The 14,514-nt window shown below is 46.7% G+C and overlaps 1 protein-coding gene across 2 annotated transcripts in view; it reads right to left on the reverse strand.

The window, feature by feature from the left end:
- Positions 1 to 3,644: 3,644 nt before the first annotated feature.
- The window catches only part of TAF15 (TATA-box binding protein associated factor 15), a 72,569-nt gene continuing 61,699 nt past the window's right edge, over positions 3,645 to 14,514 (reverse strand). For both annotated transcript variants that reach the window (XM_069757270.1, XM_069757269.1), the window contains exons 9-16: positions 13,994 to 14,026; positions 13,805 to 13,911; positions 13,484 to 13,613; positions 13,252 to 13,362; positions 12,928 to 13,021; positions 12,762 to 12,841; positions 12,300 to 12,414; positions 3,645 to 3,910 (exon numbers count right to left, since the gene is read on the reverse strand). In XM_069757270.1, the coding sequence (XP_069613371.1) occupies positions 3,871 to 3,910; positions 12,300 to 12,414; positions 12,762 to 12,841; positions 12,928 to 13,021; positions 13,252 to 13,362; positions 13,484 to 13,613; positions 13,805 to 13,911; positions 13,994 to 14,026 (710 nt within the window). In that variant the 3' untranslated portion in view covers positions 3,645 to 3,870. The remainder of the gene's footprint in view (positions 3,911 to 12,299; positions 12,415 to 12,761; positions 12,842 to 12,927; positions 13,022 to 13,251; positions 13,363 to 13,483; positions 13,614 to 13,804; positions 13,912 to 13,993; positions 14,027 to 14,514) is intronic.

Below are 14,514 nucleotides of genomic sequence, written 5' to 3' on the forward strand. Positions count from 1 at the left end.
CCATGTGTGGAACTGACCAGGGCTGTGGAGTCGGTAAGCCACAGTTGCGACTCAGACTCCTGGATTTTATCAGGTTCCGACTCCGGCTCCGACATAAATGGCCAATATGTAACAATAAATTTACTGTTGTCAAATATTAACATCGTGCTTATTCAGTTTCTCACCATCATATAAGTAATCAAACCACTTAGAGCAAAAACTATATTTATTAGAATACAATTAGAATATAGCAAATAACTTATAAACTTTTCTAAACTCTTGTAAGTAAATATGCAATAAACACTGTTGTTGAAAGGATAATACTTCTTACAGTCTTCCTCTTCTGAATAGCAGCTGTTAGATGCTTGGAAGACGCACACCAAACATCTAGTCTAGAGGAGGAGCTTTACTACTAAGAATTTGCAACACATTTTCACTTTCAGTTTCATACATTGTAAGTAGGGGGGTTGGGGCAGCATGAGGTTAACCAAGTATAAGATTAGATAAGGGCAGTGGAGAACAGTGACACACAAGAAGTAAAGGTACCTTCACACTAAACGACGCTGCAGCGATCCAGACAACGATCCGGATCGCTGCAGCATCGCTGTTTGGTCGCTGGAGAGCTGTCACACAGACAGCTCTCCAGCGACCAACGATGCCGGTAACCAGGGTAAACATCGGGTTACTAAGCGCAGGGCCGTGCTTAGTAACCCGATGTTTACCCTGGTTACCATCCTAAAAGTAAAAAAAAAAAAAAACGCTTCATACTTACCTTCTGCTGTCTGTGCCCGGCGCTGTGCTTCTCTGTAATGACTGTGAGCACAGCGGCCGGAAAGCAGAGCGGTGACGTCACCGCTCTGCTTTCCGGCCGCTGTGCTCACAGTGAGTGCAGGAAAGCACAGCGCCGGAGGACAGACAGCGGAAGGTAAGTATGAAGCGTTTGTTTGTTTTTTACTTTTAGGATGGTAACCAGGGTAAACATCGGGTTACTAAACGCGGCCCTGCGCTTAGTAACCCGATGTTTACCCTGGTTACCAGCGAAGACATCGCTGAATCGGTGTCACACGCAGATTCAGCGATGTCAGCGGGAGAGCCAGCGACCAAATAAAGTTCTGGCCTTCTAGCCCCGACCAACGACATCACAGCAGGATTCTGATCGCTGCTGCGTGTCAAACTAAACGATATCGCTAGCCAGGACGCTGCAACGTCACAGATCGCTAGCGATATCGTTTAGTGTGAAGGTACCTTAAGAAAGGTCTCTATCTCCAGCAGAACTGCTTATCACTGTTGTTCATAGTTTGATAGAACATATGTATTTGGGTAACATTTATAAAATTCATATGAAAGTTCAATTATGAAATATTAATACATTTTTTTTTTTTAAAAGCTGGAGTCGGAGTCGGTACATTTCTACCGACTCCGACCAAAACTACCTCCGACTCCACAGCCCTGGAACTGACCCCAATGCGCACACACGATATGCAGGCTGTTAGTGTTCCCAAGACTCATTGCCGTCCTTATGGAAACCCGATTCTGAAGGAGTAGACGGATCTTGGTCTTCACTGCCTCTTCCTTCTCCTCTGGTAAAAGCGAAACGCTTGTCTAGAATCCAGAATGACCCTTAGAAACTTCTTTCTGGTTTCAGGTAGTAGTTCTGACTTTTCTCAGTTTAGGATCCAACCTAAGCCTTCTAAAGTAGAGATCACTAGACTGAGCTGTTCTAGTTCTGCTTCTGAACCCGATATCAGTAAAAAAAAAATCATCCAAATACGGGACAATGTCCACATCCCTCTGTCTCAGGTAGGCCATGATCTCGGCGACCAGCTTTGTGAATACCCGAGGTGCCGAAGCAAGACCGAAAGGAAGAGCGCAAAACTGGAAGTGGTAGCACTCGTTCCTTCTCTTTAGGGTGAACCATATGTATTTTTGAGAGCGCTGGTGAATCGGAACGTGGTAGTGCAAATGCGCTATTTAGGTCTATTGTGCACATCACTGCGTTCTTGTCTATAAGGGGGAATGGTGGTGTTTAGAGACTCCATTCTGAACTGCTTGTATGTTATCCACTGATTTAAGGGCTTCAGGTTTCTGATGGTACGGCTTTTTCCCCAATTTTTTTTTTTTTTAATTGAAAACAGGGTTGAGTAATGTCACTGACTACTGTCTGGTAGCTTGCTATTACAGATGACGCATCTCTGGGATTTCTCAGAGGACTTGCCAGTCCTCTTGAGCACAAGTGTCATCATGGCTGGCATTTTGTCATCCTAATACAAACACACGATCCTTTCGTAACCCCTGGTATCCTGGCCATAGTAACCCTGCCCTTAAGGCTACTCACGATTATTATTCGTGATTCGGGGGGGAAACTTAGTGCTCCTCACAGGGTCCTCCATGCTGATCCAGAGGTGCTCTCTCACAGCCACATACCGATCAAGGCAGTTTTTATTTCCTACCAGTCTTCCAGCCTGGCAGGTCCTCTTCCGGAATCCCTTGGGCTACATACCAGCTTCATCGCATCTGATGTCACCGGAAGGCGTCCCTGACCTTCGGCGCACTCTGCGTTTAAGCGTGGAACTCATCTGGAACTTCTTCTGCTGTGCCCAGAAGTGACGTATGCGGCTGCGATCTGCCGGTAATGGACATGGTTCCAAGCTCAGAGCTCCAGCTCAACTGGGCGCATGGCTGACGAACCCCCTTTCGGGGGGTGTCTGCCCCAGACCTTGACAGGTGGAAGGAGAATGGACCCGTGATCCCCTAAGGCAGGGGTCCCCAACTCCAGGCCTCGAGGGCCGCCAACAGTGCAGGTTTTCAGGATTTCTTTAGTATTGCATTGGTGGTAATGTGATCATCTGCACAGGTGATGACTCCAACCCCTGTGCAATACTAAGGAAATCCTGAAAACCTGCACTGTTGGCGGCCCTCGAGGCCTGGAGTTGGGGACCACTGCCCTAAGGTAAACCAGAAAGCGCTGAAGCTCCAACCCTGACCTTCCACATCTTCTCTTGTGTGTGTCCTTACAGGGACAGGAAAAAACACTGGGAAGTGTGGGTGGGAGGGGTCTTTTAATCTCAGGTGTTTCCTGCCCATATAAGGAAGGAAGGATAACCTTCACGGTGCTGTCAGGAGGGATATCGTGGAAAAGCCAATTTCAGAGGCACTATGTATATAAATTGAGCAGATGAATAATACATGCGCTATCCCTGACGAAAGGCAGAGCTTCTCAGAAAAACATTGGATTATTGGTGAATGTAGCATTCAACCATCGTTGTGACGTGTCACAGGAATCGAAAGCTCCATTTTTGAATAGATGAGATTTGTGGAAGGTGCTACCAGCCATAGCATCATCCACATACATTCCGTGTACCTGTGCAGGAGATTAAACACTTTGGACACCATCACTTTGGGCTTACTGGCTGTGAACAGATTGGTTAATCCTTGGTTCTATGTGATCATTAACCTTATGTGTATAACATAATATTAGCCTGTACTGTCATTTTGCGCGAATAATCTTAACTATAAATCACCGGACATTTTAAATAACAGCCATTTTCTTTGTTACTGTTTGCAATTTATTTACAAACTTTGCTTTGAGACAATTGCACAATGTGATTTCATGGGAATAAATGATCTAACACAAAAAAAAAACAAAAACAAAAAACACAAACGCCTAAAAAGAAGTCATTTTATTGTATTACAAAAACACTTATTTGGCAATAGTTTATGATATTTGTCGAATTGAAGAAACAGGGGCAGCGTTCAGTAATTTTATGAATTTTTAGGAACAAAAAAACAACCTCACATTTCTGGGAAAGAATAAAATAAAAATCAAACTTGTGACTTAATTCTAAGCACTCTGATGCCACGTAAAGCTGAAGACCGGAAAGTAACCTCAAGCTAGTAAGGCCGGTTGCGCTGGTCATTTCTAAAGTCATTCCTAAAATGAGAAGAACATAAAATTGTAAGGGTTGTCAATGTAATCTGAAGCTCAGATATGCATTTCACTTTTAAGACCATTAATATTATTGGGAAACGTTACCCTAATATTGGCTTTACTCCCTTTGTGAGCTAGACTGCCTTTTTGATAGCCTAGGCTGTTTGAAAAACATTATATACTACGACTGCTATAAGGTAAACTACTGCACAGGAAGCAACTGCTGCTCAGATAATAAAAGGGAACCTGTCAACAGTTTTGGCCTATATGAGTTATAAAATGCAGGTTCCCTTTAACCCCTTCACCACCCGAGCTTTTTTCGTTTTTCGCTCCCCTTCTTTCCAGAGCCATAACTTTTTTATTTTCCGTCAATATGGCCATGTGAGGGCTTATTTTTGTGGGACGAGGTGTACTATATTTTTATACACTAATTTTGGCATGCTTCAATAGCCTCCACTACTGCACAATTCACCTCTATGCAACAGAATTGCAGGCTTGCTATCAGCGCCGACCACAGGGTGGCGCTCATCGCAATCTGCCATCAACAACCATAGAGGTCTCAAGCAGACCTCTGGTTGTGATGACAAAGCACCGATGACCCCCGATCACGTGACAGGTGTCAGCAGTGCGAGTACTTCCGGCCGCGCGGCCGGGAGCACTTGTTAAATGCCGCTGTCAGAGTTTGACAGCGGCATTTAACTAATGGGAGCGGGCGGATTGCTGCTCTGCACGAGCCCAATGCGCGCACATGTCAGCTGTTGAAAACAGCCGACATGTCATGGCTTTGAGGCTCACCGCCGGAGCCCACCTCAAAGCGGGGGATACTGCAGCTGACGTACTATTCCGTCAGCTGGCAGAAAGGGGTTAAAAGCTTTTCATCTTGTTAAATAGCAAATTGCTCATAAAAACAAACACTGCAATTTACCCCAAATAAAATACCCTTATAAGAATATTCATTTTTTGCAGTTTATCAGCGGTGGCAGGCCTTCTAGTTAGAAACGTGCTTGCAAGTGCAGCTCTGAAGCTGGTTGGATAGCTAGATACAACTTTTGCTCCTCCGATGCTGCAGGGGCAGAGATACTTCTGTTTGCAGTATTGGAGACAGTACAGTTAGTCCTCAGGTTACAACGGTCTCGAGTTACATCGTTTTGTGGTTACAACGCTTTATACGACGCCTCATTCCGACTTACACGGTTTTGCGTCGTAAGTCGAACTACATGCAACTACATGCAGCATCGGAAGACTAGAGTCCAGTACTGTTCACTGTACCCGGTTACACGAGGAAAAACAGGATTTTTGGTTGCTTACCGTAAAATCTGTTTCTCGGAGCCTTCATTGGGGGACACAGGAACCATGGGTGTATGCTGCTGCCACTAGGAGGCTGACACTATGCAAATAAAAAAGTTAGCTCCTCCTCTGCAGTGTACACCCCACCGACTGGAAGTAGGATATTCAGTTAGTGAAAAAAGCAGTAGGAGAAGCAACATGTTAAAGATAGAAAGTCAAACTGTGACAATATAACACAATAAAACAGAGCTGTTCAACTTGGGAGGGTGCTGTGTCCCCCAATGAAGGCTCCGAGAAACAGATTTTACGGTAAGCAACCAAAAATCCTGTTTTCTCTATCGCCTCATTGGGGGACACAGGAACCATGGGACGTCCCAAAGCAGTCCCTGGGGTGGGAACAGCAGAAAAAAACTCCATTCAGGTCGGAGAACTTACCACTGCCGCCTGCAAGATCCTTCCGCCTAGGCTGGCAACTGCCAAAGCGTAGGTATGGAGCTTATAACATTTGGCAAATGAGTGAATGGAACACCAGGTTGCCTTGCAAAGTTGTAGGGCAGATGCCCCATGGTGTACCGCCCAGGAGGCGCCCACTGCCCGGGGCAGAGTGAGTCTTAATCCCAGGAGGAGTCACTCTGTTCCTGACCTGGTAAGCCTCCAGAATAGCAGGTCTGATCCAGAGAACAATCATAACCTTGGAGGCTGGCAGGCCTCTTGGCGCACCTTCTGGAATGACAAATAGACGGTCCGTCTTCCTAAAGAAGGTGGTCCTAGACAAATAGATCCTCACCGCCCTGACCAGGTCTGGCCTGTTCAGCGAACGCTCCAGAGAATAGGTCGGAGCAGAACAAAAAGGTGGGAAGGACGATCTTATTGAAGTAACAAGGAGGACACCACCCTGGGAAGAAAAGGCGACGATGGCCGTAAACTACCTTATCTTGGTGAAGAACCAAGAAATGGGGCGACAGGAGAGAGCCACCAACTCCGAGACGCGCCTAATGGAGGTGATGGCCACCAGAAACGACACCTTGCAGGACAGAACAGACAGTGAGGCCTCATGGGGAGGTTCAAGGGGGGGAACCCACAGCCTCCAGAACAAGATTAAGCTCCTTGGGATCCACGAGAGTCCGGTACAAGAGAGCTGCATGCACCACTCCTTGAAGAAAAGTTCTGACCTGAGAACGGGACGGATATATATCCTTGTACCGTGATAGCCAGTAGATAAAATATTTGGAATTTAATTAGTCTATGCCTGATGAAGAGGTCTGAGAAGTCTCAAAGGTTTGCAATTTGCTACCATCTTTTCAGTTAGCCATTAAGAGGTATCAACCACCGAGGTCTCTCAGATCTAAATATCTGACCTGAGAACAGGAAGTCAAGGACTTCTGAAATGGGACTTCAGAAAGAGAATGGAAAGCGTTCCTACCTGACCCTTTAGAGGACTAAGGTCAAGGCCAGCATCAAGTCCCGCCTTGAGAAAAGGCCAAATGGAAGGATTCAACAGCCAAGATGTTAAATTGAGCAACCAAGAACTCTGGTGGCAGATCGGTCCTTGGGACAGAAGATCTGGCCTGTCTGGGGCCTCCAGAGGAAGTCCGCGAGGAGATTGGCGATCTCAGCGAACCAGAACCTTCTGGGCCAATCTGGTGCGATCAGAAAGACCGGCACCCCCTCCGCAATGATCTTCAACAGCCTGGGAAGAAGGGAAGGGGAGGAAACAGATAGGGAAATACAAAATGCGACCCAGGAATGGCCAAAGCATCGGTCTCCACTACAAGAGGGTCGCGGACCTGGAAATAAACGGTGGAACCTTCCTAAGCAGTCGCGACACCAAGACATCCGCGTCCGGAGATCCCCATCAAAGGCAAATTTGAAGGAAGACCTCCCGATGCAGGGACCACTCTCCTGCCGAAAGGCCCTCGTGGCAGAGAAAAACACCGCGGCCTAGTTGCCAACACCGGGAATATGCACTGCGGATAGTGCCGGAACCGTCGCCTCTGCCCAGAAGAGGATCTTGGATACCTCCGCCATTTCCAAGAGACTGATTCCCTCCATGGTGTTTGACATATGCCACAGCCGTGGCATTGGACGTCTGGATTCTGACTGGCAGACCTCTGAGAACCATTTCCCAGTGACTCAGGGACAGAAGAATGGCCGCTATCTCAAGGATGTCGATCGGCAGAGGGGAATCTTGCTCCGACCAACGCCCCTTTAACTGACGGATTGTGGGAAACCGTGCCCCAGCCGGGAAGGCTGGCGACCGTCGTCACCACCTGCCATGGGCGAGAAGGAAGGACCGGACCTGGGGAATGAGGGGATGACAGCCACCAGCTGAGAGACCATTAGAATCGGACGGAAGGCCGAATCGGACGATCCAGAGACAGCACCGACCTGTCCCACTGAGAAAGGATGGCCTACTGAAGTGGAACAGCGCAAAAGGGAACGCTTCCGATGCTGCCACCATTCGTCCCAGGACCTTCATTGCTGAATGGAAGGAAGGCAGCCGAGGGCCTTGCAGAAAACTCCGTCCTGGAGAATTGCCCGTTTCTCCTTGAGAAGAAAAAAATAACAAAAAAACCCTCGACTGACAGGTGTCGAACAGCATGCCTTAGAAGACGAGGCACTGACTCGGAACAAGACAAGACTTTGTTCTGCTGACCAGCCACCAGAAACGGGACAGGGAGTCGGATGATTGTCACTCTCCTGGGCCTGAGAGGGGGGCGGAGCCTTGATGTCTTCGAGGTACGGAATGAGCACTAGGCCCGTGATCCTCAAAATGGCCATAAATGTAGCCATGATCTTTATGAAGACACTGGGTGCGGTCGCAAGACCGAGTGGCAGGGCGATGAACTGGAAATGACTCTTCTGCACCACGAAACGCAGGAGACACAGGTGTGCTGGGAAAATCAGAACATCGAGATAGGCTTCTTGGATATCTATGGAGAACAGGAATTCCTGTGGTTCCATGCAAGCCAATACTGAACAGAGGGACTCCATCCTGAAATGCCGCAGGCAGAACCTTTTGTTCACTAACTTAGGAACCAGATGGGTCGAACTGCGCCGTTGTTCTTCGGCACTACAAGCAGGTTTGAATAGAAACCTGTGAAGCGTTCCTACTGAGATGGAAACGATAACCTCCGAACAAAGAAGAAAGGCAATGGACACAAAGAAACCTGGGATCAGATTAGGATCTTGTAGAGGGTGGGATTCGAAGAAGCGATTCCGGGGCCGCGAAGCGAACCCCATCTTGTATCCAGAGGATACCACCTCCCTGACCTCGACTGAGGCAAGCCAAACATCCCTGCAAAAAAGAAAAAAAACAAAACAGACGCCCGCCCAAACTGGGAGGAACACTGGGCCCTTAGCATGAGTTATGCCAAGGAAGATCTGCCAGGTCTGGGCCTGGTGGACCTACCATGGGAATTGAGGGAACGCCAGGAAGGGGTAGGCTTGAAGGAAGCCTTTTCTCTAGCCAGGCGAGACCGCGGTCTGTGCTAGCCAGAGGAATATTCTGACGCCACGAACCAGCGAAAGGACAAAAAGGGAGCTGAACTGCCATATCAGGGGAGGCCAGCGACGCTCGTGCCTCCCGTTGCGTCCTTAATAATTTGTTCCAGCATGTAGTCAAAGACGGGCCCCCTGGAAAGGGAGGCTGGTAAGGGACTTCTTTGAAAACAAGTCCACCTGCCATGTCTTGAGCCAAATATTCCGCCAGATGGTCACCATATTGCTGGATACCTGAGCTGCACAAGACACGCATCTAGGGAGACAGCTACCAAATATTTCCCTGCATAGGAAATCTGGTACGTCTGGTCGGCCAGCTCCCCCGGAAGAGGTCCAGCCGTGGTACCCTTACAAGGCTGTTTGGTCCATCTAGCTGTGGTCCTTGAGACCCAGGTAGAGGCAATGGCCGAGGCACAAAGCAGAAGCAGCCACTTCAAAAGGCTGATTTTTCCAGCGATTCTATACTTGTATCCTTGGAATCCATGAGGGATGCTGCATTAGAAAAGTCGAAGGACCATGTTGGCGGACAGTCTGGGGACCGACGAGTCCGCTGCCGAGAAATCAGTCCAGTTAGCGATGAGCTCAGGGGAGAAGGGATATAGGATGCCGAGACGCTTCCCTGTCTGAAAGCATCTGGTATGGTTCACCTTTCCCCTGGCAAGTACCACAACAAATTCAGTGTGTAGAGCAAAGACCTTGGAAGTTGGTTTTGACCGTCTAAACGAAACCGCCTTTTCTGCGGGTTCCGTAGATGTATCCATGATGCCTAAGGTCTGGTTGACTGCAATAATAAGGCTTTGCACCCTATCACTCATGCTAGAGGCCTGTAGTGAAACAAAGTCTGAATCTTCCTCTGAAAACATGACCGAGGACGCCCGTCTGACTCGGGAGAGGAGGATCTGGAAGAGGGATCTCACCGTGCCAGACCGGAGGGCGAGATGGATCGGGAAAAGGACAGAATTTCGCTCCTGTCTGGATCTCTTGTGACCTGTGTTGAAAAGGCCGGATGGAGAATCCTGTGACCCACTGGCAACTGCGGGGGGCTGGGAGGGACAATCTGTCAAGCACGGACACCAGGGACGTGACATCCTGGTGAGGTCCGCCACAGACCGAGACAGAAGGAAAGCCCACCCAGGGATAGGGGCCTCTGTCTCACCCGGGGTAGGAACTCCTGGCCGGTGGGTTCATGATGAGCAGACCCATTAACTGATGCCAGAACATTAGGGAATAGGAGAGCCGAGGAGAGTGTCGGGCTGCAGAGCAGCTACTCACAGTAGGTGCAGTCATCCTGTATTCAGCTCCAGACTGTAGGGCTGCTGTGCCAGGAAGAGAAGGCTCCACAGGAAACAAGTACAATCTGGATCAATAGGAAAAATGGCAGTCACAAGAGGGTGACCAGGTCCAGGAGTGAAAAAGCGCACACTGCAGGGACACATGCTGAAAAGCCTGCTCTGAGACAGGAAAAAAGGGGCGGAGCTAAATCGTGAGACCAGGGGGCGGAGCCAAGTGCCGGGGGCGGAGCTAAGTCCCGGCAGGAAGGAGCTGACTAAGAGCTAGGTGGGAAAAAAGCCCGCCCGAAAAGCAGGAAGAAGAGGGGCGGAGCCAGCCCTGCAGCTAGGCCCGAGTGAAGTCGGGACCTAAATTAGAGCTGGTGACCGCCGGAGGATGGGGGAGCGGCGCAGGGGATTGAAAAACGCTGCAAAACAATGCCTGCAGCCCCAAATACCCGCAAAATTAAAGGGGAAAAGACCCCCGATGCCCCACTCTGCAGCTAGGCCTGGAAGAGGCCGGGACCTAGATTACATCCCATGACCACCGGAGCACGGGGGAAGTGTTGAGGAGAGCCCTAAAACTGCTGCAAAGTTAACATGAATTAAGGGGCCCACTATTAAAATAAAGGAATTTTTTTTTTTTTTTTTTTTTTTTTTTTTTTCTTCTTTCCCGATCTTCTTTCTTCTGTGATCTTCTTATCTCTGTACCTGGGGGGAGAGAGAGAGAGAGTACCTCCCCATCCAAGATCGGACGTCCGATAATCCAGCATAGTGGGACGTCCGTGTCTCCTCGAACAGACAGGCTCTGGTGGGCGAGTGGGTGGGAGACGGAGGCAGGGCCGGGTCTGAATCACCTCAACACGCTTCAGTGTTAGGGGCTGGGGTCCTGCCGACCAGACATATGAGGATACGGGGTGGCAGTACACGCCGTACTCATAGTCTCTTTGTGGGACTACAGGTGTGACTGACCACCCTGTATCCCTCCGTGGTACCTGAAAAGAAACGACGCACATTGAGGTAGATAAGGGTCTAATGAAAGACCCGTGTCCACCTCCTACTGACACTAAGCTAAACTGAATATCCTACTTCCAGTCGGTGGGGTGTACACTGCAGAGGAGGAGCTAACTTTTTTATTTGCATAGTGTCAGCCTCCTAGTGGCAGCAGCATACACCCATGGTTCCTGTGTCCCCCAATGAGGCGATAGAGAAAAGTCTCCTGCACGCCATAACACCCTAATTATGTGTTCGGATAGGTGTTTGGATAGGCTAAGTGGTTGCAGTACTGCACTGTTATTATGGTACAGTACTGTATGAATGTATGGTCCGACTTACATCGAAATTCGGTTTACAACAATGCGCAAGAACGGATCAACGGCGTAAGTCGAGGACTACCTGTACTTCAAACATGCCGCCGGTCCGAACTGATTATTAAGAGACAAGCCCTTTAAGTATTTCACACTAAACTGTATGAAATCATTCCTATGGGTATTAGGGTTGTGTGGATACCCAACATGTATAGTTTGTGAGGTGTATGCATTTCTCATTGCTACATTTATTTTATTTAAGGGTGCCTTTTTAAATTGCATTTAAATAAAATTCTCATAGCTGTTACCGGAAGAAAAAAAATTTGTCTGCTGTGCCACAAGACACTTGCAGACACCCAGAAATGCTTTTACCCAATACAATGTGCAACCTAAAAGAGAAAACAGCATTGAGAAATTGCTTCTGCCTTTAAAAAAGGGGTATTCCCATCTCCAAGGTTCTACCTCAACATGTAGTAGGTGTAATAATAAAAAATATTAGCAAATATCTCCAATTAGAAATGTAGTATAGTTTTTCTGATTCACTATCTTTCCTCATGTACAGGCATTGCAGGACCTCAGGTATCGATGGTTGCAACCACTAGTAATTAAGGTAACTCTCTATATCAGTGGTGTAACCATGGTTACCCAAGGCGTATCAGAAGAACTGTACTACATTACTAATTGGATGTATTTGCCATTATTACTATTATACCTACTACATATAGGGGATAGTATCTTGGAGATGGGAATACCCCTTTAATGCATCCATGTCACTGAAGACACGGATGCATTATTAAAAAACCGTCAAAGGCCACACAAATGCCAATCCAACGTGCTGTCCCTTATTCAGTTTGTTTGTTTTTTTGCATTCAAGAAAAAAAAAAATGGTAAAAATTAACATAAAAAAAAAAAAAAAAAAAAAAAAAAAAGATTTGAAGGAGACCTGAAATTAGGTAATTATTGCTAGCCTCCCATATATTTAGACAAGATTCAGAGGATCAGAATTGATAAATATATTGGCATAATCACCTGCCACCCATCTTGCCTCCATAGCCTCCTCTGTCACCGCCCCGTCCACGTCCTCTGTAGCCTCTGTCTCCACCATACCCGCCTCGATCTCCACCATACCCACCTCTTCCACGATCTGTGGAACAAGGAAAACAAAGATTTTACTAAAGAAAACATTACAAGATTTATTACTATTAAAAATACCACTTGAACATTTGGCAAACTGAGCATAAAATATTTTTTCTAATGTAGAACATGAAGGACAGCTTTACTTATGTCATGTATTTCAGTGTATTTAATATAAATGCATAAAAATGCCTATGTTTTATTGCCTGCCAGGGTTCATTCAAACGTCAGTCATTACAGTTTTAGAAGTGATTTTGTGAAGACTGCCATAAAGAATTAGATATTTTATGCACATACTGCAGTCATAAGTGTCGGTGTTTACTTCCATTTACACTTTCTATGCAAAAAAGAACTGACCTTGTCTAGAATCTTCTGGTCTGGGTTCACTGCACTGGTTACAAGAATCTCTTCTGGCAAAGTTCATGTTTCCACAAGATCTGGAATTCACAAAGACATTGCTTTTTAACACACAAATTTAAAAATAAATAAATGTTTCATATGTTCTTTAATACAAAAGGCTTACGGATTTGGGCACAGCCAGTCTCCACCTTGTGGTGCACCACTACCCCCTCTGAAAGAGCCACGGCCTCCACCAAAACCACCACCACCCCTATGACCTAAGGAAAAAAAATATATATATTTATATACTGTAACGGAATAATCCATTACTTGCAAATGTGCAACATAAACATCAGCGAATGGACTGTAGGGCCCTGATCCAGAGGACAGGTCAGCATTATGGAGCTGCTGTATAGGAGTCCTGTGAGCTTTCCTACAGCCAAACATTTAGTCCACTTAAAGCAAGAACTAGAATCAAAAGTCTGAGGCTTATATACCACACGCTTACCACCACCTCTTCGACCGCCGCCTCCTCCACCACTTGCTGCTCCTCCTCTCATAAATTCAGGACGCCGAGTAGCAAAGGAGACTTTGATTGAATTTCCCATAAATTCTTTTCCTGTGTGAAGAGTGTAGTAAACCACCTTAGATAATTCACAGGCTGCACAATCTAGATAGGAGTGTACACATTACGTTTGCCAAGAGAAAACATTGCCAAAAATAAGCAAAATGTATCTTACCATCAAACCAGTCAATGGCCGCTTTGGCTGAAGGAGGGTCATCAAATGAAACAGTCGCTTCTCCTTTAGACTTGCCCGTTTCCTTGTCAGTATAAAGGTTTATCATCGGCTTTCCAGTCTTCTTGTTAATCTGCAAACAGAGTATGTGTAATTCAGAGATCATTAAACTGGGACAACATTCACCATTGAATCCTCAGTTTTGAATAAACTTGATTTTATAACATTCGACTATACAGTGATGAAGCTTTATTAGCCTGTTTAAGGGGGTTGTTTGTTATCAGTATGTGGATCCGTATAACACGGTGCATTTCCCACTCTTACCTTTATGATCCCAATTTGTTTGAAGTAGTCGGCCACTTGATCTGGAGATGCATCTTCAGCAAGTCCTTGCACAAATATTGTATTATTGTCCGAATTGTCCTGATTGTCTGGAACATAAAAACAACTACATTAATATCAGTCTTGTGGGAAGTTATGTTTAAACTCCCTATGTATGTAAAATAGTCTTACCTGACTCAGGCTTATTACCATAATCTTTAGAGCCTGAAAAAGTACAAAACAAAGTATTTGGAATATGTTACAGAAGTAGGTGAGATTTCTGAAATTGACTTCCAGTGTTAAAAATTCATACATTTGTAGTTACCTAATACCTGTAATTCTTAGGCTACGTTCACATTAGCGTTATGCGTGTTTGCGTCGGGCGACGCAGCGGCGACGCATGAGTCATGCGCCCCTATATTTAACATTGGGGACGCATGCGTTTTTGTGTGCTGCGTTGTGCGACGCATGAGGTTTTTTTGCCGCAAGAGTCAGGCCAAGAAAACGCAACAAGTTACATTTTTCTTGCGTCCAAATTTCGGCAAAAAACGACGCATGCGTCGCAAAACGCAGCGTTTTTGCGTGCGTTTTTATTTGCGTTGCGTCGCTGACGCAGCGGCGCACAACGCAAATGTGAACGTAGCCTTAATCTGTTAAATACGAGGGAACCCCTGGCTCAATATTTTTCACTTTTCTAGCATAAATTTGCTAGG

The sequence above is a fragment of the Ranitomeya imitator genome, chromosome 3 (assembly GCF_032444005.1).
Source record: "Ranitomeya imitator isolate aRanImi1 chromosome 3, aRanImi1.pri, whole genome shotgun sequence".
NCBI classification, from domain to species: Eukaryota; Metazoa; Chordata; class Amphibia; order Anura; family Dendrobatidae; genus Ranitomeya; species Ranitomeya imitator.